This window comes from Amblyomma maculatum, chromosome 9 (assembly GCF_055883805.1).
Source record: "Amblyomma maculatum isolate TAMU_Amacu chromosome 9, ASM5588380v1, whole genome shotgun sequence".
Classification (NCBI taxonomy): Eukaryota; Metazoa; Arthropoda; class Arachnida; order Ixodida; family Ixodidae; genus Amblyomma; species Amblyomma maculatum.
Genome location: NC_139352.1, coordinates 82,809,670 through 82,833,913, shown reverse-complemented (window position 1 = coordinate 82,833,913; position 24,244 = coordinate 82,809,670). Strand labels below are relative to the sequence as shown.

Below are 24,244 nucleotides of genomic sequence, written 5' to 3'. Positions count from 1 at the left end.
AAGGGAGGAAGGTGGGAGTGAAAGTGGAAAGAGAGAAAGAGGAGCCGTAGTAGAGGGCTACGAAGTAATTTCGACCACCTGGGGATCTTTAACGTGCGCTGACATCGCACAGCACACGGACGCTGTGCGATGTCAGCGCACGTTAAAGATCCCCAGGTGGGCGCAACACTCACAAATAGGCACAAATAGACACAGGACAGGCGCCTGCGTGTCTATTTGGGCCTGTTTGTGAGTGTCTTTTTGTTGCGCTGTTAATCTTTCCTTTTATGCCTTAAATCATGTTCCGATATCATCCGACTGCTATTGATTAAGTATAGATTCAATTGTGATTGGCATATGCCCATATAAGGCATGCACCCGAAACGCGGAAACATTTGGTAACGACCACGGTGCAAGAATAGTATTCTTACACCGTGGTAACGGCAGTATGAGGCATTAAAGGCCTTCACCTTAAAAGTTCTACTCTCCCTCTCTATCTCGAGTTGGAGGAGCGGGGAGAAGATATAATTTCGATGGAGGCGAAACGAAAGGAGTCCGTGTGCTGTGCGATGTCAGCGCACGTTAAAGATCCCCAGGTGGTCGAAAATTACTCCGTAGCCCTCCACTACGGCTCCTCTTTCTCTTTTTCCACTTTCAATCCCACTTTCCTCCCTTCCCTTACGGTATAGTGTGTGCCCACAGAAAACAAGTGAGACAGTTAACGCGCCTTTCCCTTCCTATAAATCAATCAATCAATCAATCAATCAATCAATCAATCAATCAACCAGAAGATGATATCAGTCTTGAAAGTTATTGCTTCTCCACCCCTACAAAAAACGTGTGGGCGTGCACGTGTGTGAGCAAATAAATCATTCGCAGGTATAGGTACGGTCAGTACTCTTGCACGTTTTCAATACAATGAGGAATAATTAGTTCACAAAAAGAGAAAAGCGCAGTATCTGTCACATTTGTTTCTGTGGACACCTGAACCGTGCCGCAAGGGAAAGAAGGAAGGTGGGATCTAAAGTGGAAAGAGAGAAAAAGGAGCCGTAGTGGAGGGCTGTGGAGTAATTTCGACCACCTGGATATCTTAACATGCGCTGACATCGCACAGCACACGGACGCCTCCTCGTTTCGCCACCATCGAAACGCAGCCGCCGCGGTCGGGATTGAACCCGGGTACTCCGGTAGGTACCGTCTTTGCCAAAAGTAACCAGGCTGCTGCGAAGGCTGGCGGAGCAAGTGCGCGGCCGTGTGGCGGCGTTGCGCTCACTGTGGCTTATCGGTGCTCGTCAGCTCCGAGGGTACAACAGCTGACGTAACTTCGCACCCTCACTCTCGCTCGTTGGATGATAAAAACTAGGCGCGTATGATGTGCGCGCTGCGGTTTCACGTGTGCGAAGCTTGGTTATGCCCAGCGAGGGCGCTCAGTATAGCGACGGGTCTATTCGCTCTTCTCGGCAACTGCCCTGAAGCAGATGTCGCGTTTCTCGCTATGTAATTTTACGTGCTTGTGTTCTGCAATCCGCTACTGAAACACACCAGCACAATTGCGCTTTCCTGCGTGTTTGATGCGCCTGTACATAAAGAATGATAACGCACCTTGAAATCTCAACATGCTTTCTCCGAGGTGCCTTGCGTACTGCAATTTTACGGACCGTAACTCCGGTACAAAGTTATGGGAAGCTTGTGAACCCTTCCAAGCCACCTTATCTCTCTTTTAGGCTTGCGAAATTGTGCTAGTCCCTTGGGGAGGCTGTGTATAAATAAGATCAATGTTTGATTCTAACAAATTCTTGCATTTGCTTGTAGGTAAGTTTTGGTATAGATAACAAACGATAATGAAAGCTTCCTCACGCTTAGCCAATATATGCACATGACTGCTTTCTCGTTCGCGGAACCCTTATTTCAGAGCAGCATTGTCTGGCAAATCTAGCACAGATTCGTCCTTGAAACGAACAAGAGCTCACCGTGTCTACTATCACCTGCTTTTCTGTTTTCCGCAGTTGCCCCGAGAAGAGATAATAGCCCCGTCGCTATACTGAGCGCCCTCGCTGGGCACAACCAGGCTTCGTACGCGTGAAACCGCAGCCCACACATCATACGCGCCTAGTTTTTATCATCCAACGGGCGAGAGTGAGGGTGAGAAGTTACGTCAGCTGTTGTACCCTCGGAGCTGACGAGCACCGATAAGCCACAGCGAGCGCAACGCCGCCACATGGCCGCGCGCTTGCTCCGGCAGCCTTCGGAGCAGCCTGGTTACTTTTGGCAAAGACGGTACATTGGTCGGTACAGTAGTCAGGCGTCTTACCACTGCACCACCGCGGCGGGGCAATGAGGAAAGCAAACGTACAATCCCAGCAGCACGCTGCGAAGAAAGCTAACGAGCCCAAGTCCCTTCGTCGCTTGGAATACCAGCCACCCCGCTAAAACAACAGTAGAAAAGAAAACATTGACAGTGGCTTAGCTTGGTTAAGCCTAGTAATTGCGAAAGCAATAGATATATGGCTACGCCTAGGTTCAGCTGGTGGTGTAACTTGTTGTGGTGCTTTTGGTTATGCTTATGGTTATGCAGTGATTTACTCTGGCCACGGCATATGGTTCAACTATAGTTTATTGCGGGGTGCTGCCTGGTTATTCTATGTATAACTAGTAGCGAGGCAAGGAGTGCCGTGGCTGCAACATATACTTGGTTGTGGGTGAGGTTAAGGCAGAATGTACAACTGCCGCTCCGGCACCGGTTGCAACGGCACTCTTTACGCCAGCAGAAATGAAAGCATCCCTGGAGACTGCGTTTGTTCCACCTGCCGCTAGGCCACCTCCTATAGTATCCAACTTTGCACCCCCGACGGTAGCTGCGGTAGGAGCGGGAGTTGGGCCGCGGTTGGTAGCTACCGCCTCGCGAGTTGACAGCGCGAGTTGGGGCCCCTGTTTCTGCGGCAGATGGGATGACGTCAATCTGGCTGTAGCGCTCCCTCACGGAGGGAGCGGGAGTTAGGCCGCATTTGGCGTGGCCTCAGCGATCGGCTCCGTCGCAGCGCCGCGACGGAGCCGATCGCGGCCACGCATTTGGTAGCTACCGCTACGGTGTCTAGATGGGTAGGTGTGCCGACCGGCGGGGGTAACGCGTGCCTTTTCTTCATGACGCCGCAGTGGCGCCACCAGCGAAAGCCCGGTTCATGACCGTTTCCTCCGGCCGTCGCCACGCATGACAGAAAGCGACTCGCTTCACTTTTTTCCAAGTGCAAAAGAGTTTATTGCAAACAAGCTGTCTTACGGGAATAGGGAAGGGATGTAAGCATATTACAAAGGCAGGGGAGCCGAGTTTAAGGTTTTTTGTTTACGTACAGCGTGTTTGCTGCGTTCCCGATTTTTCAGGCAAGCAACTCCAAGCACTGTTATGTCACCTCCTCGTTCTTAATTTTTTTTTTCATTAAATGTTTCACGCCATCACAAGGCAACGCGAATATATATTAACACAGTGCTCAACTGTGATTTATGCGTGTGCATGGGCGTAAGCAGACCTTGCGAATAAATAAAATAAAACGAGTGCATAAGCTTGTATTGCAAAACGGTATCTTCTAGCTGAACTTTTGAAAGTGCAATAAATGACATGCACACATTAGTGTTTTTGAGTCAGTGAAGTAACACACCCCAAAATCATGCCTATGCGTTCAAAGCACGCGTCTCAATTTCAGGTGTTTTCTTTTTTTTCGCGCGTTTTCACGGGCCAGGTTCTTGCTCTTGACCAAGAAGTGGAGGCGCATGATAGAGTAAAACTTGACGACGCTGTTAGTGATCTCAATCCTATGCTCCTCACAACCGATCATAGGCGGAGGTTTGAGCTGCAGAAAAGAGGCGTAGTCTGCGAGACTTTCTCGCCTCAGTTCAGTGACTGTGAAGCAGTGACTGAAGGTCTCCTCGAGAGATGTCACGAGACTGTTCAAAGCATCAGATGGGAATATTAAGTTCCCCATGCTTACGTGGGCTGGGAGAGCGGCCACAGGCGGAAGGGGAGCTTCTGGCGATGCCAGCAAAACAGTGGCACAATCGGCACATTTAGTCTTCGAAAGAAACTTTCGCGCCACGTATCCTGCCAAATAGAAAATCAGCCGCGAATCACTTTTTCCTACCGCCAGGCTGCTGTGGTCGTTGTCAAGCTGGCAAGCGCTGAGCCCTTCGTGTGCCGCCTGCACATTCCCTATGTCCAGTAAGTCGTCCACATACCTCTGCTGGGTCTCTGCTTTTGCTATGACATCATCGGTGTCAAGCAAGCTGCTTAGTAGACCGGGTGAAACATTCCCATGATCACGTGACTTGGCCAAGTTCATGAACTCCAGAGTGTTTATGGAGATCAAGAACTGAACGGGGGTTGGATGGTCGTTACTTCCTGTCATTTGTCGCAAAACCCCAAACAGTTGCTCCAAGATGTCTTGGCTTAGTCTGGCGGTCATTAAGTACCTGTAGCCTATTTTGGACGACAGATAATCCAAGAGGGAAAGAGTGATCGACAGCGTGACTCGGAGGCCTTCTGCAGTGCTCCCTGATAAGAATCCCTCCTTCTGAGCACAGCGTTGCCACTCATCAAGATAGGTGAGGAAGTCACGAAGTCGCCGAGCTTTCGCAGAGTTCGGGCGGAGGGCGGCAGCTGGAAATCTTGAAGTCATGATGCTGATGATCTCCTGCATCAGTTTGACAAGTTCATCGGTCGCGTGAACTGAACCGTGGTTGTGCTCAATCTGCTGTCTATACGTGAAAAGACCACGCCGGACATCATCAGAGAACAAGCGAAACGCATAATTTAAGCGCATCTTCTCGAATGTGTCGGGCCTTACAACAGCTTTGTGCACCCTGGGCATTGCCTTCAAGCCGACATGGCTACGCTGATCTAGTTGCCCTGCGGCATCAACATGACTGATGGATGCCACGCCCTGAGGAGTTGTTAAAGGGTGCTGGAGCAAGCTGTTTCTTACATTCTTCACCAAATGGGGAAAATCGGAGACGAAGTGCAAGGAGCGGTTCTTGTCCACAGGGTGCGGCGACTTGCAGACAACTTGTCCTGCTTTCCCAGAAATTCCAAAAATATGCCACATGGAACGATTCCAGCTAGCAGCGTCTGTTATGAAATACACAAAAAGTGAGGCGTTTTCTGCCATTATCACACCCTCCACCGTAATTTTTGCTAGCACATCAGCTTTCACATTCCCCTTCGAGGCGAAAACGCCAAGCACCTGGTGCCACTTTCCCGTGAATGGTTGGAAGAGAACAACTAGGGCGTGATCCGCCAATTCTGAGCTGGAGCTAGATGAACATTTTTCGAGGTCCACCAAACCGTTCACTTTCCCGTAGTGACTGACCGTCAGGTTCTTGGAAAGTTTAATTTCATCCATCATAATGCCGCCATGACGTTGCTGCTCCGTCATGCATATGCATTTTTCCTTCAAGGCAGCAAACACCCGTTTGTTGAAGCCGAATCCGCTTCGAAATCCGCGCAGGTACCGTTGGAGACACGTTCTGCCGGGCAGCAGCATGATCTTCTCCTTGCGCAGGTGCTCATAAAGCCGTTTGCTCCTCATCCGCATTATCAAGCATTCGAGCAGCCACTCGCGCTGGTACTTAAAATCCTTCGTGCTTTTCCGCTTTGAAGCACTTAAACAGGCATGACTTGTGACTGTTGTCTTACTGGCAAATTTTCTATTCTTGACATGAGCGCGCAGCTTTCTAGTTTTGAGTTCTTCCTCCTCATCTCTTCCAGTTATGTCTCAAGAGTAAACATATTTCGCTTCAGTCTCTTGAACTTTGCGGTTACAAGCTTTCTCTTCTTTTCGCGCTCCCTCGACCTCCGGTCCTTTGTTCTTTTGTGCGACAGCTGATTTAGGAGCAACTTTTTGCGTATCGGCAATGCAAACGGGAGTCTCCATGACTTGTGGCGATGCCGACGCATTTGGAGCTGAATGTTGTGTTTCCGTGGATTCTTATATTCTTGGATTTCGCGAGGACGGTGTCAAGTTGGTCAGTGCATTTTATGCCCTGACATGGAATCATGGCATCCACGTCAGCCAAAAGGTCCCCAACCTGTTCACGAGTTTCCAAATCCAGCTTCTGTGTTACGGCGCCTTGCACGGAGACGGTGGCTCGCAGTTTTGACGCACAGTGCTCCAGGAGTATTACTTTCACCAGAACGATGCTCTGTCCGCTTTTTCTGCAAGTCGAGAACGCAGAGGCGCCAGAATCTTCAATAGAGTGATGTGCCCAGCCGCTGTGGGATACCGTGCAGGTAGTGAAGTCAATGTCAACCGGACGAGGTGACACTTCGGTTACAGACGTAGAGATACCTTCACTGGAGCTTGAAGGTACTGGATCGTCCGGCACTGTCTCAAGGTCGTGGCTGTCATTTCTGGCAGCCTTGGTTGGGCGGCAGCCTGTGGAATTCTTCGTCTTTCGTTTCGCGGTCACCTTTCTTGACAGGTAAGCAGGAGCATCGGGCAGGGCAGAAGGCACGGCATCTTTTGTCAATCGTGGGTGAGAACGTGGGAGGCTAACAACGTTGCCTTCTATCATATATTTGTAATCCCGTTCGATACACTCTTGGTCAAATGCCGCTCACACACAACGGAGTGTGGCTGCAACCTCTTGTCGGCCCGATGAAGAGCAAGCTCCCATCTTTTGAACAGTTCGGGATCCCGCGGCGCCGAAAACAGCGAGACTTCCAGTCTTTTTCTCGATGACTTGTAGCCGGATTTGCAGAAGGTTGCGAAACAAGTTGTGTCCTTTTTGGTCTTCATTCCGATCACTTCTCACAAAAAGCACAGCGCCTGCTTCGCTACGGCGCTTGCATGTGGACGATGACAGACAGCAAACAGACGAGAAAACAGGTAGCTAGTGTCGTCTGTTTATTGTTTCAATGGCAGACCGCAAAAGTCTCAGTTTCAGCTACTATTTTGACTGATAACGCAAGTAATAAGTAATGTTTTTAAACAAAAATGAGGTTAACAAAACGCGCGATGCGTTTGCGACAAGTAGCATACGATCCGCCGGTGAGCACCGGGCGGAGAACAGCAGCGCCAGTTTCGTCGTCATGAAGCGGAGGCACGCGGAACTACGCTTTGTGCCCTGCCGGTCGGCACACCTACCCATCTAGCCACCGTATAGCACTGTAACGAACGCCGATAAGACGCAAACAATGAGAAGCAAATGACAGGAGAGGAAGGGTAGGCTTTCGCCATTCTTGAAACACCGCGGAGGAGTCGGTGGTGGCCTCGGCGCGCCAGCTGTGCACCGTGTGACGTCACTCCCTCCTGGCGCATGGGCGGCGGCGGCAGCACTTCCGAGTCACCCGCGCAGCTATCAACTAGAACATTATTCTAATAGTTCACATCAACACCGATCTGTGGCGTAAGCACGATGCGGTGGCGCTTCTGTCGCCAGGCTGGGCCGATAGGGGGTGAAATTTAGGCGTAACGCCGTTAGGAATACATGCAACCGAAATATTTCAAAGCAGTTTTCTCATTTCACGGGGCACCTATGATGTCGTTATTCGGCGCAGAGCAACCATGGACATTCTAGACCAGATCGTGAAAGTATGAAATCTCAATTCCGAGGCGAAGTATTTTTGAAACACCGCGAAACGTATGGGGGTGCGAGTTGGGAGGGCGACCCATCGAAACACATGTAAACACAACTTAGCGCAGCATTTTTCTCCTTTCGCAGAGCACCAGAAGTGGTGGCCGGTCGTTAAACGTTGGCCACCATTTGGAAGAAATATGTGACAAAGTATGCTGTGTCATTGCGGAAACAGTGTACTTACTCCCCGAATAATCCTTGTTGTGAATCCGGACACACCCAAGTCTCATGTAGCGAATCGCGTAGTTTTGCTTATTGTCTGGTATGCTGCCTTATTGTTTATTTCTTATTGTCTTATTTGCTCATTATTCTTCTTTATTCTTTATTTATTTATTCTAATTTCCTTATTGTCTGATATACATGTGGTAAATTAACATGATGATACTGTCGCTAAAATGATGCACCCTAGACAGAATTACATTTAAAAAAATTGACGATGATTACGTTACTTCCTAATGCGAAATTTGAGAGCAGCTCATCAGCTGTTTCACCTTTTCGATAGATTGAGGCAAAGATTTCGAGCAAGACACGTATGTACAATTACAGACAACGTTTTTTTTTAATTTTTCACACGTATTCCTTCAAGAAACACTCCACTATCAGTTCTTGGCCGTCATGAAAGAAGCTTTGTTGTCGGAGAAATGAAGATAGCAATTAAGTTATCAGGAGGTTGCGGGAGGCAGCGCCTGGGCCCATAGGAACGTTGCGCGACGAACAGATAGCAGCGACTGACTGATGCCGCTGGCGCCGCTAGCGAGTGAAGAGAACGTGACTCTGCGTTTCGGCTTGGGATGCACGCACCGTGATCCGCTGATAGCAAGCTGGCGTTTCGGCAACCGGAGAACACCTTAAATATACTTAATAAAGTTTTTCACTCACACCTCGCCGCCACGCAGAAAAAGTGGGGGGGGGGGGGGGGGTATAAGCAGCGGCGAGCAGGGAAGCGCGCGCAGCAATCAGATAGCACGCGCAGTCGGCGCTACGCAGGAAGAGGGTGGCTGAGCTGGGGATCTGAAAGGGAGCGGAGCTGAGGTCGACGCCGACGCGAAACCCAGGGAAGGGCGCCACAAAGCTGCGCTCTAAAAGAAGTTGTCAAGTGCCATATGACAATATGGACCGAACCAAAGTCGTGCATTGCAGCAAACGTCAGCGCAGATACCCCCCGCGGCCGCAGCCAGCTCCGGAGCGTCTGCTAGCGACGGTGCCGGTGGTGCATATGGTCGTCTGCAACTGTGCGCGGTAAGTTTATCGGGCTGTGAACAGTCCCGTAAATCGTCAGACTTGCAGTATTTGCAAGGGAATGTGGTGTGCATTGTATCAATGTCGGACTACGTGAAAAGCTTCTCGGAATCGGATAAATAGCACTACTATGAACAGCTGTACATTGACGGCGTTGTGCACACGGGCCCATTTGTTATGCATGAAACAGATTGGGAAGTCCTCTGGATTGACGCGGGTGCTCTGCCACCAGTGGGCAAGGCAAAAATTGTCGCGTACATGATTTTTCTCCGAGTCGCTTCACTGCAGAGACCGTCCAGGCATCCCTGGAAGCATACAATTATTTTGAATCACGTGGGTGTACCCAAGATCATCAACGCGCATATATGCTAATTAACTATTTTTCCGTTTATTTTTTTCCCCCGTGATATCGCTGTGGTTCTCAGATATCGTTCTGCGCTTTCTGCATGGTTTCCTCGTATTTTTCTTCCCGTACGGCGCAGACCATGCAGCGCGTGCACGGGCGTCGGAATATGAAGCCTCTCGAAATGTTTGATTACGACTTGCTCACCACATACATGTACGCGACGCAGCTACACATGCATTCATTTTAATACTTACTGTCTACTTAGCCACGATCGATGTTTCGAGGAAGGAGTGACGTCGTGCCCATTATTTTGCGTTTCATTCCTCTCAATATACAAAATGAACCGTGTCTCGACGGCATCATCATACTGCCTTATGCGGCTCATGCGCGTCGCTAGAACTTGGAATAGCTTTTTTTTTTAACTTCCGCCATGCAACATGATATCGGGGCGCTGTACAAGACGCTCACAAAAAAAAAAAAAAAAAAAAAGCCGCTGTGCGACTCTCCTCCCAAACGTAGGGGGCTCGTCTGGAAATGCACCGCACATATTTACTGATAAATATGCTTTACAGAGATGTCAGGCGCGAAATGTTGCGTACCGTCTTTATCGAGAGTAACCAGGCTGCTCCGAAGGCTGCCGGAGCAAGCGCGCAGCCGTGTGACGGCGTTGCGTTGGCTGTGGCTTATCGGTACTCGTCAGCTCCGAGGGTACAACAGCTGACGTAAATTCGCACCCTCCCTCTCGCCCGTTGGATGATAAAAACTAGGCGCGTATGGTGAGTGGGCTGCGGTTTCACGTTTGCGAAGCCTGGTTGTGCCCAGCGAGGGCGCTTGTTATAGTGACGGGGCTATTCGCTCTTCTCGGTTCCAGTTCCTTCTCATTTCCATAACGGCCGTTTGTACTTCCAGGATTGTTATTCTCGGTCCATTTCGTCATTTGGATCTCCTTCGGGTTCTTCCTGTGGCGTGTTCACGGTGCAAGATATATAGGTGGGGACACAGCGTACCGCGCCGGTTCCAGATAAAGTCCCCTAGTTAATCTAATGGCGATTTCCACTGGTCGATCGGAGCTGGGCGCCCGAGCCGACCTAAAGCGCCACAGAGCGAACCAGCCTTGGTCGACCAGCGGAACGTGTAGAGCGCGCGGCGGAAGTAAAGCTGAGCCGGTTTCGAAATTTGTAGCCGCATCCCAGCGCCAAAATGTTTGCGGTTGATAAATAGGCAGGAGTGCGGCACTCAACAACTTGCTTTCTCATTTTTTTTTAACGCTGCAGACGTTTTTCGATAGACGCACTTCGACATATTCGCGCAAAAAACGGTGACATACAGCGTCCTCTGCCGATGTCGCTGAAACGGTCAAAAACAGCCAGAAGAATCCAGCAGCATCCGGAAGTGACCGCGTCAGCGACTAGGACATCCGGCGAGATCCGACTTCGGTCGGCGGATCGAGCTGGAGCGGCCTGAGCTGCCCCAAACGACCAGCGGAATACGCGCAACCTATCTTGGTCGACCAGTGGAAATCGAAATCGTCGTCCCGGAGCAAGAAAACGTGCTCCGTACCGACCAGTGGAAATCGCCATAAGCAGTACGAGATGGCAGTTCGCTCAGCGGCCTGTGACGTAGTGGGAGGCAATGCTTTTCTATGGTGAATACACGCTTTTTGAGAGCCATTTTCTCGTAAACTGTGGCCGATGATGAGAGACAAATATTTTTGCCGCGTTGTTTTTGTCTAGGTCCATTAGTCAGCGCAGTTTTATCAATCTTTGGCTTCATGAATGCTTAAATAAAAGCGCAGAAGGCGATTAATGTTTTGCGCGGAATTTGAACCTGCTGTACGCATAAGCGGTGGCACTTTAACAACAAAGCATTAACCTTCGGTCGTTTCATTTGTTCTTTGACTTTGCATCTTTTGTTCGCCCATCAGTGTGCCCGCTCATCCTTAGTTTGCTCCTTACTTTATTCCTTCCATAAATTAGAGGTCCCCTAACTAGATTCTGCCAGCTCCCACTGAATTCCCCGCCCCCCCCCCCCCCCCCTCTCACTTCCTCTATACCATTATTTCTCTTAGCTTCTGTTTTTCCTTTTCCTCATTCTTTTATCCTCAGGGTATTGGGTACAGTACAGAGGGGCAGAGAATTTCACAACAATGGAAAAAGAACACCGAGTATAATTCATTCCATACAAAACAATAGAGGTAGAATTACGGTTAACAGCTTTCTCGAATCTACGTTAGAGATCGGCGAACAGTAATGTGATGTGGTGCGCCAAAGCAGCATATAAATCAGTTGATGAACATAGATAGATAGATAGATCGTGCAGCCGTTCCTGCAGTCGGGTTTCGTGCAAATTTTGAAGACAGTTGAGCTTGCTTGAGGCAAAAAAGCCTTAAATCACGGCAGCATTTGTTCCGGTTTTCGTACACCTAACTCGTCCGTACTTTTCTTCTCTTGCTTATTCGATTCTTCCGCTCAGTTTGCACGAAGCGGTACGGGGAGCTGTTGAAGTTCCTTCAATAAGTGGTTACAAATACCCTATGAATTTTTATATTTTTCTCCCATTCGCCCAACCGAACGCAGGATTCGCTTTCCCTGCTCTATTTACGCTATCCAAAGTGAGAAAACTGCTTCCCCGGCGCCTTCAATTGAATAACGATGACTGAATGGTTGAGTAATGTAGTACTCCCCCAAATTTAAACATGAAGTGCATCTTCAACCTTTTCTTCACTTCGTTGTTAGGAATAAATTACGTCAGTAGTATTGACAAGCCGCAAAATTATTCTGTACTTCATTTCTGCAGTGACGCACTGGGCACTATCGTGAATCACGGGTAGCGTGGTGTCGAAGTCGGGAACCGCAGTCAAATTGACGATAGAATACGGAATTATGAGGAACAAAGTAAAAGAGCTTTATACATCTATTTACAACATGAACAAAGAGCACTCGGAGAGCAGGACGGCAGCCTGCCTCCGCTGACAGCTTCTCGAGCCAGTCTAAAGTTAAGTTAAGTTAAATTGGTTCACAGGAAGGGAAAGGCGCAGTAACTGTCACACTTGCTCTGTGGACACCCGAACCGCGCCGTAAGGGAAGGGAGGAAGGTGGGAATGAAAGTGGAAAGAGAGAAAGAGGAGCCGTAGTGGAGGGCTACGGAGTAATTTCGACCACCTGGGGATCTTTAACGTGCGCTGACATCGCACAGCACACGACGCCTCTTCGTTTCGCCTCCATCGAAACGCAGCCGCCGAGGTCGGGTTCGAACCCGGGAACTCCGGCACAGTAGTCGGGCGTCTTACCACTGCACCACCCCGGCGGGGCCTCGAGCCAGTCTCTCGTCGCTTCTCAACCTTTTCGTCCGGAAACATCCCCGCATTCCTTCTCCTCTGGCCCCGCCCACACAGTCACATTCCACTGTCAGGCCGCAGGTGGTCAGGGTGCAGCTGCAGGTCTCAAGGTCGCAGCCGCAGATCCCGGGACCCATCTTGACGCCGATGGTAACAAGCTGCGCACACTGAAGCAGTCAGGCTGGTTTCCTCTCCCCCGCTTGCCGAGGTCGCGTTCCTCCCGAAACCGCAAACGCAGGGGGAGAAGAACAAAGACCATCCCGCGACACGGCGGCGCCACACAGCCCGGTGACGCGGTGAAGCTTGGTCGGCCCAAATGCCCGAGGGCTTTAGCCTTCCTGGCACAACAGCACCCCCGCCGCCAGACAATGCGCCGGACGATGATCTGCTCACACGCAGCTCAGCTGGTTAGGCGCGCCAAGAAAATCCTCTCCCTTGCAGGATTCCGCTCCCGTAACGCCGATGAAGTGCAGCCACTGGTCACCAACGGGAGATGTTCGTTCGGCCTCCGAATTTTCTTTGAGGCTAGCTTGACGGGACAACAGGCCCCAAGCCACACTCAACGAGAACAAGTGCCATTCGAAAACCACTCATCCCGCCAGACCAAGATATTTAAAACTGCAAGTGTAACAAAAATCCGCGTACATCTGATATCAAAATAAAATTTTGCGAACAAACACAAGGTGCACACCAGGTAAGAAGTTCTGGTCAATATAGCCTTCTAGGGCGTTTGACCACGCTCGTAATTCACTAAGAGCCAAGAACGCGCTGTTCTCTGCATCTCGGAAGGTATCGGGTAAGGAAGGGACGACCGATATTGCCGAAGCAGGGTTTGAATTTGGCCCCAATAATACCCCGAATAAACCAATATACCGTCAAGACGCGCCATTCTGTCTCCTTGGCCAAAATGAAATACACTGGGTTTAAGCGGTTCACCCACAAAAGTCACTAAAAGAATAAAATGCATAACGATCACCTCAACTTGAGGAAATAACTAACATTCACGATCTAAAGCAATGCGAAAGAAAATAAAGTAGCCTTTCGATGAAGCGCTTTTCACAAAACATACTTTCAACTCGTTGCCACGCCATTCATCCAGTTTCTTAAAAAGTGCTAAGGCAATGTCAACAAAATGCAAGTCCTTTTTTTTTTTTTTTGAAGCTGAAAATACAATTGCGGTGTAATATATTTACAACTAATTTTACACTGACTCTCGCAGAGAAAATCTAACTTTCATCGACTTGGCATGGCGCTTCGCTTAGGTTTCCTTCAGTCGCGCCCGTCTGGGTCGCGTTACGAGTGCTTCTGCTAGATTCCCGAGGAGGCAACGAACATTGCAGGTAGTCCTGCTTTCGCCTTCTGGAGACTCTCGGCTCTTCGCTGAAACGTCGCGACAGCCTAGACTGGACAGGTGCCGATAGCATCCGCCACATGAAAACGAGAACCGAATTAAGCGATAAGCTGTTCTTTGCTCTCGTCGCAAAATTGCTTTTACAGCCCTCCGAAACGAACGTGTCCCGAAAGATAACCCCTTTAGTCTATGGCGTACCTTTCTTTTCCACAGTCGGAGAGAACTTCGCCTAGATGGCCGGCCCTTACCAACGGATCCCCGCGCACTCATACGCAAAACGTAGCGCGATCTTGCGCTTCCTGATCTATGAGGCAGCCCTGTCACTTTTCTTTTGGACATGATGCCCAGACGGCGCCCTCTGGTTTTTGTCGCAAGATGATCCTTGTTCAAGAATTTCCCATTTCGGTCAACAGCCGATGCATCCGCGTAGGTCATCTGAGCGGAAACAGCACCCGTTTGTTTTCTAAGCTCTCCGCGGTAAGGCTTTTCCTTTGGCGCACGATTCACCACTTCGTTATTTCTGAAAAACAACCATTCTTGATCACCGATCTTAGTCGATTCCGTTACCGTAACAGTTGGGCACCTGCCCTTAAGCGTCCCACTTCGGTCGCCTTCCTCCTCAACCCGCTGCTCTAACCTGTGCGGATTAATTATATTTGGCTTCTCGCCCTCCGCATCTGCGCGGTTCAGCAGCGATTTGCTGTTTATCTCTACATATCCGGCAGTATCAGACCGACAATGTTCAACGTCTGCAAACTCATTGCCTTGCATGCCATTTGCATTGTTCTCGAAGCAGAGCGTCAACTTTACCGAATCCAGAGCATCTGACGACTCAGTTTGCACAATAAGCTGCTTCTCGTCAGTTTGCGTTCGGTCTTCTACCTCCACAACAAATTGCTCTAGCACTGGAAGCCGCTCGTGTGAGCGTCCCTTTGCATCACAGTGCTTCAAGCAAGATGAAATAGGGGTTAGCGCTGAGCTGTCCGCATTAATCTGCTGCTCTCTCTTCTCCGCGTTAACGGATGCTGGTTGGATTTTAGGAGTCGCAGCTGGTTCACTGTTTTCGGGGCTCGGCTGTTCGGGTCCGCAAGATGCCCCTGATTGATCGAGGGAACGGCTCGATGTCTGCTCATTCACTCGAGCACATTCACGTTTTTGCGACAGCTCTAGTGCTCTGGAGTTCGTAAGTGCAGTACTAACCGAACCTGTAGCGAATGAGAGACCTTTCTCGCTCAACAGCTGCTCTGATTGATTCGAGAAAAGGTATGGCAAGTTTCTCGGTAAGTTAGCGCTGACAGCTGCTTCTGTGCGTAGTTGGCCAAATGTTCCTTCTACAGTTACCTTCGCGATAGGTAAGCGCACGCTTTTGTCCTCTGCAACTTGCCTAATCCACGCGCATTCGCCTGTGTAGTCAGTGGGGGAAACACAGGAAGGGTGCGCAATGTCCATGGTTGCGGCGGTATCGCGCAGAGCTTTATATTTCTTCCCGTTTAACAATACTTCCTGCATGTACGGCTCTAGAAGTTTCATGTTTCCATCTGACTCTCGTATGCTAGCATACACAACCTTTCGCTGCTTACAGTTGGAAGAGATGTGACCCTGTCTATTGCAGTTATAACATACTATGGGCCGCCGCCTTTCGAACACGCGAGCCGCATCGTCCTTTGGCTCCCGTGGTTCGTTAGATTTTGGTGACTCCGGTTCGTCTTCCATATCTGTGCGCTTCTGACCCGTATCCTCCTTCCGGTAATTTCTGCCTGGTAGCGGCAATCTTTGCTTGGGTACATTCTTTGAAAGGAAATCTTTTCCTGACAGCTCACCACAAGCTACCTTGCTCTGCAGATTCCTACGAACGTAGTACTCCTCAGCGAGCTGCGCTGCTTTGTCCAGGCTGGTTTCCGTGAGCCTGTCCAGCAACCATAGCCTCAAGTCTTCTGGGATCACGCTGTAATATTGTTCCAACGCAATGCACTCTACAACCTTGTCGTGATTGTTGTACACCTCAGCACTTTTGAGCCACTCCGTTAGGTTGGCTTTGAGACTGTACGCGAAGTCGGTGTGGGACTCTTCACTTTTCTTACCCTGGCGGAACCGCTGTCGAAATGCTTCAGCAGAGAGCCGGTATTTCCGAAGCAGCGCACTCTTTACTTTGTCATAGTCGTCGCAATCACTGTCCGAGAGACGCGCTATGACTTCAGCTGCCTCGCCGGGAAGGAAAGGAAGCAACCTCTCTGCCCAACCACACTTATCGATATGCGACTTTCCGCATGCACGCTCGAAATTTACAAGGAAAAGTGCGATATCGTCCCCTATTCTGTACACTGGGACAGAATCCTTCAGTGTGTGTCTCTCCTGTTCTCCGGCCAAGGATACAGGGCTGGAACGCGCCGTGTCCGTATGGCTTGAAGCGTTTTCAAGCTCCTTCATTTTGAGAGCATGCTCACGGGCCTCTCGTTTTTCCTGTGCCTCGCGCTGCTCTTGTCTTCTCTGCTCCTCGCGGAGCTCTTGCTTTTCCCGCTCTTTTTCCTCTCGGCGTTCTACAATTGTTCCCCAAGCCTCTCCGGCCTCCTCAATCGTCACTGCCTCCCGACTCATAACCTCCAAAATGTCTTTCTTCCGTTTTGCAGAACACATCGAAATTCCCAACTCGTCGCAAATTTCGAGCAACTCCTGCACCTTGAACTTCTCCATCGTGGTCTTACACCCTGTGTTGTCAAACCGCCTATGCACTTTGGCGAAACACAACAAACTCAAAATCCCCTGAAACTCATTTTCCCGAAAATCACAATCCCTCCTAACGATTTACTTTGCTAGAGAGGTCTGGCGAAATGCGAGGTGAATCTCAGGCACTCACCCTGTCGAAGTAGCTAGTGGCCGTCAGTCCCGTTGCTGCCGAGGTCCTTTGGAGCCGTTGACTGAGTTGTTCATCCCTAGCTGCCATCCAGTTATCGTGAATCACGGGTAGCGTGGTGTCGAAGTCGGGAACCGCAGTCAAATTGACGATAGAATACGGAATTATGAGGAACAAAGTAAACGAGCTTTATACATCTATTTACAACATGAACAAAGAGCACTCGGAGAGCAGGACGGCAGCCTGCCTCCGCTGACAGCTTCTCGAGCCAGTCTCTCGTCGCTTCTCAACCTTTTCGTCCGGAAACATCCCCGCATTCCTTCTCCTCTGGCCCCGCCCACACAGTCACATTCCACTGTCAGGCCGCAGGTGGTCAGGGTGCAGCTGCAGGTCTCAAGGTCGCAGCCGCAGATCCCGGGACCCATCTTGACGCCGATGGTAACAAGCTGCGCACACTGAAGCAGTCAGGCTGGTTTCCTCTCCCCCGCTTGCCGAGGTCGCGTTCCTCCCGAAACCGCAAACGCAGGGGGAGAAGAACAAAGACCATCCCGCGACACGGCGGCGCCACACAGCCCGGTGACGCGGTGAAGCTTGGTCGGCCCAAATGCCCGAGGGCTTTAGCCTTCCTGGCACAACAGCACGGCTTAAGAATGAAGTGCTCCGGTGATATGCTTCTGGTGACGACAGGGAAACAGTTCGGGCCACGCAAACGGCTCACGCTGGAGAAACGCGCCGCGCGATATCAGCAGGCTGCTATCGCAACGGCGTCGTCGATGTATGTGTCTTTTTTTATTCCAGCGAAGATTCACCGCTACATCGACGCTGACGCTGCGATCAGCGGCCCGGTTCGGAGGAGCGTGGCTGGTACTTTATCTGGAAACTTGCGTCCAGTGTCTCGCCCGTGCTGTGTCACCACCTAAATATTCTTACACCGTGGGCGTGTTTCTTTCGCCGATCTGAATGTATATTTCCGTTAACCCTTTCGTTACCTCCTTTTCGCTTATTAGGAGGCATGCATGTATTAATCAAATTTAATATGCTTTGGAGTAAAACGCATAACTGGTACCAGTTAGCTCTGGCTAGCTCCCATGCATATATTTCTTTTTTTTTTGTTACACAAGCTTGCCATAAGGCATATTATAAAAACCCATGCAAATTATTTTCCGTAAGGAACCGGAGAAGGCTCCTGCTCTTTTCGTTGTCGGTAAGACACTTGGAGAAGTCCTCTTCTCTTGTTAAGGTTAGTCCCACTTCCTGCAGAATCTGTGTCCCTACTTCTTTGGTGACTTCCGCTATACGCTTTTTGAGCTTCTTCTTTAGGCGCTGCTCTTTTCATCTCTTTGTAAGACTCAGGAGTGTAAACTGCTATATATATATATATATATATATATATATATATATATATATATATATATAACAAGGCATCAGTAAAAAGGACAACACACTAACACTCATAGCAGCGCTTCAAGACAACATAAACACATACGACACCCGTAACCCGGAGCATTGGCACGTTACAGCGTGCCGGACGAACTATGGCAGGCAGATGCTTCGCTTCAGGCTTCCTACCATATTAAATCAATACTTTCCTAATAGTGGTCAAGATTTCTCTCTCCCTCTCATTATATTATTCCGCGAAATGTTTCTATACATACATATTTTTAAATTAGGTGTTCTGTCTTGCGGCGTGTCTGTGTTATTTTCATGTATTTTTCCTGATTTACCGACTGCTTTTGTTGTAGTCTTATTATTTCTCCATTCAATGTTTATTCACTTTGTGGACGTGACTTCCCTGCTGTGAAATGCCGTAATATAGCAACCGCCCCGTCAAGCTGCTCTTCGAAGTTGCTTTTTAGCGGCTGTTCCTTTTCTTTACTTGGAGTAAAGGAAAATAAATTATTATTATTATTATTATTATTATTATTATTATTATTATTATTATTATTATTATTATTATTATTATTATTATTATTATTATTATTATTATTATTATTATTATTATTATAATACTCATTGCATGCACCAGCCCGGAGGTTATGAAATGTGGACGATTACTGTTTTTACCTCGCGTTTTCATTCCTTCATTTAATTTAATCATTCACTACAGCTGGTTACTGTAGCCGCGCTGTTGCTGCCGCTGATAACTATAGACTAGAGGCATGCTTGTAAACAAAAGTGGCGGATGTAGGAAAAAAACACAGCATGCATGCACTGCGCCTAGCGGCGTTCAAGCTGCCCTTCAACATTGGACCTGGCACTTTCGTGGTTACTCGACGTGGCTTTCGATCACATGGGACAGTGTAGGGGAACCTGGGGAACAACTCTGTTTACACAGCGCATCAGCAAAATTCACCTAGCTTCTGTCTTGTCCTAAATCCGGTAGATGTAACCTGTTTTACATAAACCTTTTTTTCTTCCTGCCACTTTGCATCTTCGTTTCCTCGTGCGCGGCACCAAGCCAGAATCGTGGATGTCGTGGCTTCCCAAGTCCCAACAACTCCCAGCGGATTATGAAGATGAACCAATGTTTATTAACCCGCAACAATTCGAGAAGTTTTCTAGATTCTTTCTAAGCATGTCTAACATGTGACTAAAATTTATGGCAATATGTTTTTTCTACAGCCTCCTCTGTTGTTAAAAAAGTGGAGTCGCTGCTTTTTTTTTTTTTTTTTGATGTGTCAACAATTGTAGCTACCCCCAAGTACCTTTTACCAGCTATATTCGTTAATAAGGCTGAAAATACGCAAATAGAGATCAATTCCTGACGCTTAGAGGTGACTTAGATTTGTGCTGCCAACCAAGTATAGCTGCAACCCATGCTAAGTGTTTTGCCGAAAGTGCCGACTACGGAGTAGATAATTGCATGTGGCGTTTTACAGGAGCGATGACATTTTATGTGTGTTCGATTGCGCTTTTTGTTATATTGCTGGCTGTAGAAAAATATGTCTGGAACAAATCTGTCCACTAATTCGATATCTTTCGCACATTCTACAGCGCCACGGCAACTTCTGCCCACCGTCAGGCCAGATTACTTTTTGCTCTAGCGACCATCCTGTGAGAACAATGGCCTCCGCGCCCTGACACATTCCCTCTGCAGACACTTCGACAGGTCACAGTGAAGTGGGCCAGGCCAGATTACTTTTTGCTCAAGCGATCATCCTGTGAGAATAATGGCCTCCGCGCTATGGCACATTCCCTCTGAAGACACTCCGACAGGTCACAGTGAAGTGGGCCAGGCCCGATTACTTTTTGCTCCAGCGATCATCCTGTGACAATAATGGCCTCCGCGCTATGGCACATTCCCTCTGAAGACACTCCGACAGGTCACAGTGAAGTGGGCCAGGCCAGATTACTTTTTGCTCCAGCGATCATCCTGTGACAATAATGGCCTCCGCGCTATGGCACATTCCCTCTGCAGACACTTCGACAGGTCACAGTGAAGCGGGTCAGGCCAGATTACTTTTTGCTCCAGCGATAATCCTGTGAGAATAATGGCCTCCGCGCTATATGGCACATTCCCTCTGCAGACACTTCGACAGGTCACAGTGAAGTGGGCCAGGACAGATTACTTTTTGCTCCAGCGATCATCCTGTGAGAATAATGGCCTCCGCGCTATATGGCACATTCCCTCTGCAGACACTTCGACAGGTCACAGTGAAGTGGGCCAGGACAGATTACTTTTTGCTCCAGCGATCCTCCTGTGAGAATAATGGCCTCCGCGCTATGGCACATTCCCTCTGCAGACACTTCGACAGGTCACAGTGAATTGGGCCAGGCCAGATTACGTTTTGCTCAAGCGATCACCCTGTGAGAATAATGGCCTCCGCGCTATGGCACATTCCCTCTGCAGACACTTCGACAGGTCACAGTGAAGCGGGTCAGGCCAGATTACTTTTTGCTCCAGCGATAATCCTGTGAGAATAATGGCCTCCGCGCTATATGGCACATTCCCTCTGCAGACACTTCGACAGGTCACAGTGAAGCGGGTCAGGCCAGATTACTTTTTGCTCCAGCGATAATCCTGTGAGAATAATGGCCTCCGCGCTATATGGCACATTCCCTCTGCAGACACTTCGACAGGTCACAGTGAAGCGGGTCAGGCCGGATTACTTTTTGCTCCAGCGATAATCCTGTGAGAATAATGGCCTCCGCGCTATATGGCACATTCCCTCTGCAGACACTTCGACAGGTCACAGTGAAGCGGGTCAGGCCAGATTACTTTTTGCTCCAGCGATAATCCTGTGAGAATAATGGCCTCCGCGCTATATGGCACATTCCCTCTGCAGACACTTCGACAGGTCACAGTGAATTGGGCCAGGCCAGATTACGTTTTGCTCAAGCGATCACCCTGTGAGAATAATGGCCTCCGCGCTATGGCACATTCCCTCTGCAGACACTTCGACAGGTCACAGTGAAGCGGGTCAGGCCAGATTACTTTTTGCTCCAGCGATAATCCTGTGAGAATAATGGCCTCCGCGCTATATGGCACATTCCCTCTGCAGACACTTCGACAGGTCACAGTGAAGCGGGTCAGGCCAGATTACTTTTTGCTCCAGCGATAATCCTGTGAGAATAATGGCCTCCGCGCTATATGGCACATTCCCTCTGCAGACACTTCGACAGGTCACAGTGAAGCGGGTCAGGCCAGATTACTTTTTGCTCCAGCGATAATCCTGTGAGAATAATGGCCTCCGCGCTATATGGCACATTCCCTCTGCAGACAGGTCACAGTGAAGCGGGTCAGGCCAGATTACGTTTTGCTCCAGCGATAATCCTGTGAGAATAATGGCCTCCGCGCTATATGGCACATTCCCTCTGCAGACACTTCGACAGGTCACAGTGAAGTGGGCCAGGACAGATTACTTTTTGCTCCAGCGATCATCCTGTGAGAATAATGGCCTCCGCGCTATATGGCACATTCCCTCTGCAGACACTTCGACAGGTCACAGTGAAGTGGGCCAGGACAGATTACTTTTTGCTCCAGCGATAATCCTGTGAGAATAATGGCCTCCGCGCTATATGGCACATTCCCTCTGCAGACACTTCGACAGGTCACAGTGAAGTGGGCCAGGACAGGTTACTTTTTGCTCCAGCGATCATCATGTGAGAATAATGGCCTCCGCGCTATATGGCACATTCCCTCTGCAGACACTTCGACAGGTCACAGTGAAGTGGGCCAGGACAGATTACTTTTTGCTCCAGCGATAATCCTGTGAGAATAATGGCCTCCGCGCTATATGGCACATTCCCTCTGCAGACACTTCGACAGGTCACAGTGAAGTGGGCCAGGACAGATTACTTTTTGCTCCAGCGATCATCCTGTGAGAATAATGGCCTCCGCGCTATATGGCACATTCCCTCTGCAGACACTTCGACCGGTCACAGTGAAGTGGGCCAGGACAGATTACTTTTTGCTCCAGCGATAATCCTGTGAGAATAATGGCCTCCGCGCTATATGGCACATTCCCTCTGCAGACACTTCGACAGGTCACAGTGAAGTGGGCCAGGACAGATTACTTTTTGCTCCAGCGATCATCCTGTGAGAATAATGGCCTCCGCGCTATATGGCACATTCCCTCTGCAGACACTTCGACAGGTCACAGTGAAGTGGGCCAGGACAGATTACTTTTTGCTCCAGCGATCCTCCTGTGAGAATAATGGCCTCCGCGCTATGGCACATTCCCTCTGCAGACACTTCGACAGGTCACAGTGAATTGGGCCAGGCCAGATTACGTTTTGCTCAAGCGATCACCCTGTGAGAATAATGGCCTCCGCGCTATGGCACATTCCCTCTGCAGACACTTCGACAGGTCACAGTGAAGCGGGTCAGGCCAGATTACTTTTTGCTCCAGCGATAATCCTGTGAGAATAATGGCCTCCGCGCTATATGGCACATTCCCTCTGCAGACACTTCGACAGGTCACAGTGAAGCGGGTCAGGCCAGATTACTTTTTGCTCCAGCGATAATCCTGTGAGAATAATGGCCTCCGCGCTATATGGCACATTCCCTCTGCAGACACTTCGACAGGTCACAGTGAAGCGGGTCAGGCCAGATTACTTTTTGCTCCAGCGATAATCCTGTGAGAATAATGGCCTCCGCGCTATATGGCACATTCCCTCTGCAGACACTTCGACAGGTCACAGTGAAGCGGGTCAGGCCAGATTACTTTTTGCTCCAGCGATAATCCTGTGAGAATAATGGCCTCCGCGCTATATGGCACATTCCCTCTGCAGACACTTCGACAGGTCACAGTGAAGCGGGTCAGGCCAGATTACTTTTTGCTCCAGCGATAATCCTGTGAGAATAATGGCCTCCGCGCTATATGGCACATTCCCTCTGCAGACACTTCGACAGGTCACAGTGAAGTGGGCCAGGACAGATTACTTTTTGCTCCAGCGATCATCCTGTGAGAATAATGGCCTCCGCGCTATATGGCACATTCCCTCTGCAGACACTTCGACAGGTCACAGTGAAGTGGGCCAGGACAGATTACTTTTTGCTCCAGCGATCCTCCTGTGAGAATAATGGCCTCCGCGCTATGGCACATTCCCTCTGCAGACACTTCGACAGGTCACAGTGAAGTGGGCCAGGCCAGATTACGTTTTGCTCAAGCGATCACCCTGTGAGAATAATGGCCTCCGCGCTATGGCACATTCCCTCTGCAGACACTTCGACAGGTCACAGTGAAGTGGGTCAGGCCAATTACGTTTTGCTCCAGCGATCATCCTGTGCGAATAATGGCCTCCGCGCTATATGGAACATTCCCTCTGCAGACACTGCGACAGGTCACAGTGAAGTGGGCCAGGACAGATTACTTTTTGCTCCAGCGATCATCCTGTGAGAATAATGGCCTCCGCGCTATGGCACATTCCCTCTGCAGACACTTCGACAGGTCACAGTGAATTGGGCCAGGCCAGATTACGTTTTGCTCAAGCGATCATCCTGTGAGAATAATGGCCTCTGTGCTATGGCACATTCCCTCTGTAGACACTTCGACAGGTCACAGTGAAGTGGGTCAGGCCAGATTACTTTTTGCTCCAGCGATCATCCTGTGAGAATAATTGCCTCCGCGCTATATGGCACGTTCCCTCTGCAGACACTTCGACAGGTCACAGTGAAGTGGGCCAGGCCAGATTACTTTTTGCTCTAGCGATCATCCTGTGAGAATAATGGCCTCCGCGCTATGGCACATTCCCTCTGCAGACACTTCAACAGGTCACGGTGAAGTGGGCCAGGCCAGATTACTTTTTGCTCCAGCAATCATCCTGTGAGAATAATGGCCTCCGCGCTATGGTACATTCCCTCTGCAGACACTTCGACAGGTCACGGTGAAGTGGGCCAGGCCAGATTACGTTTTGCTCTAGCGATCATTCTGTGAGAATAATGGCCTCCACGCTATGGCACATTCTCTCTGCAGACACTTCGACAGGTCGCAGTGAAGTGGGCCAGGCCAAATTACTTTTTGCTCTAGCGATCATCCTGTGAGAATAATGGCCACCACGCTCTGACACATTCCC

The 24,244-nt window shown here is 49.6% G+C and overlaps 1 protein-coding gene across 1 annotated transcript in view; it reads left to right on the top strand.

Moving 5' to 3' along the window:
* Positions 1–8,712: 8,712 nt before the first annotated feature.
* LOC146179608 (putative serine carboxypeptidase CPVL) overlaps positions 8,713–24,244 on the top strand; it is a gene marked incomplete at its 5' end in the record, with an annotated part of 164,192 nt that continues 148,660 nt past the window's right edge. The window contains one exon of the mRNA XM_084580220.1: positions 8,713–8,841. Within this exon, the coding sequence (XP_084436346.1) occupies positions 8,713–8,841 (129 nt within the window). The remainder of the gene's footprint in view (positions 8,842–24,244) is intronic.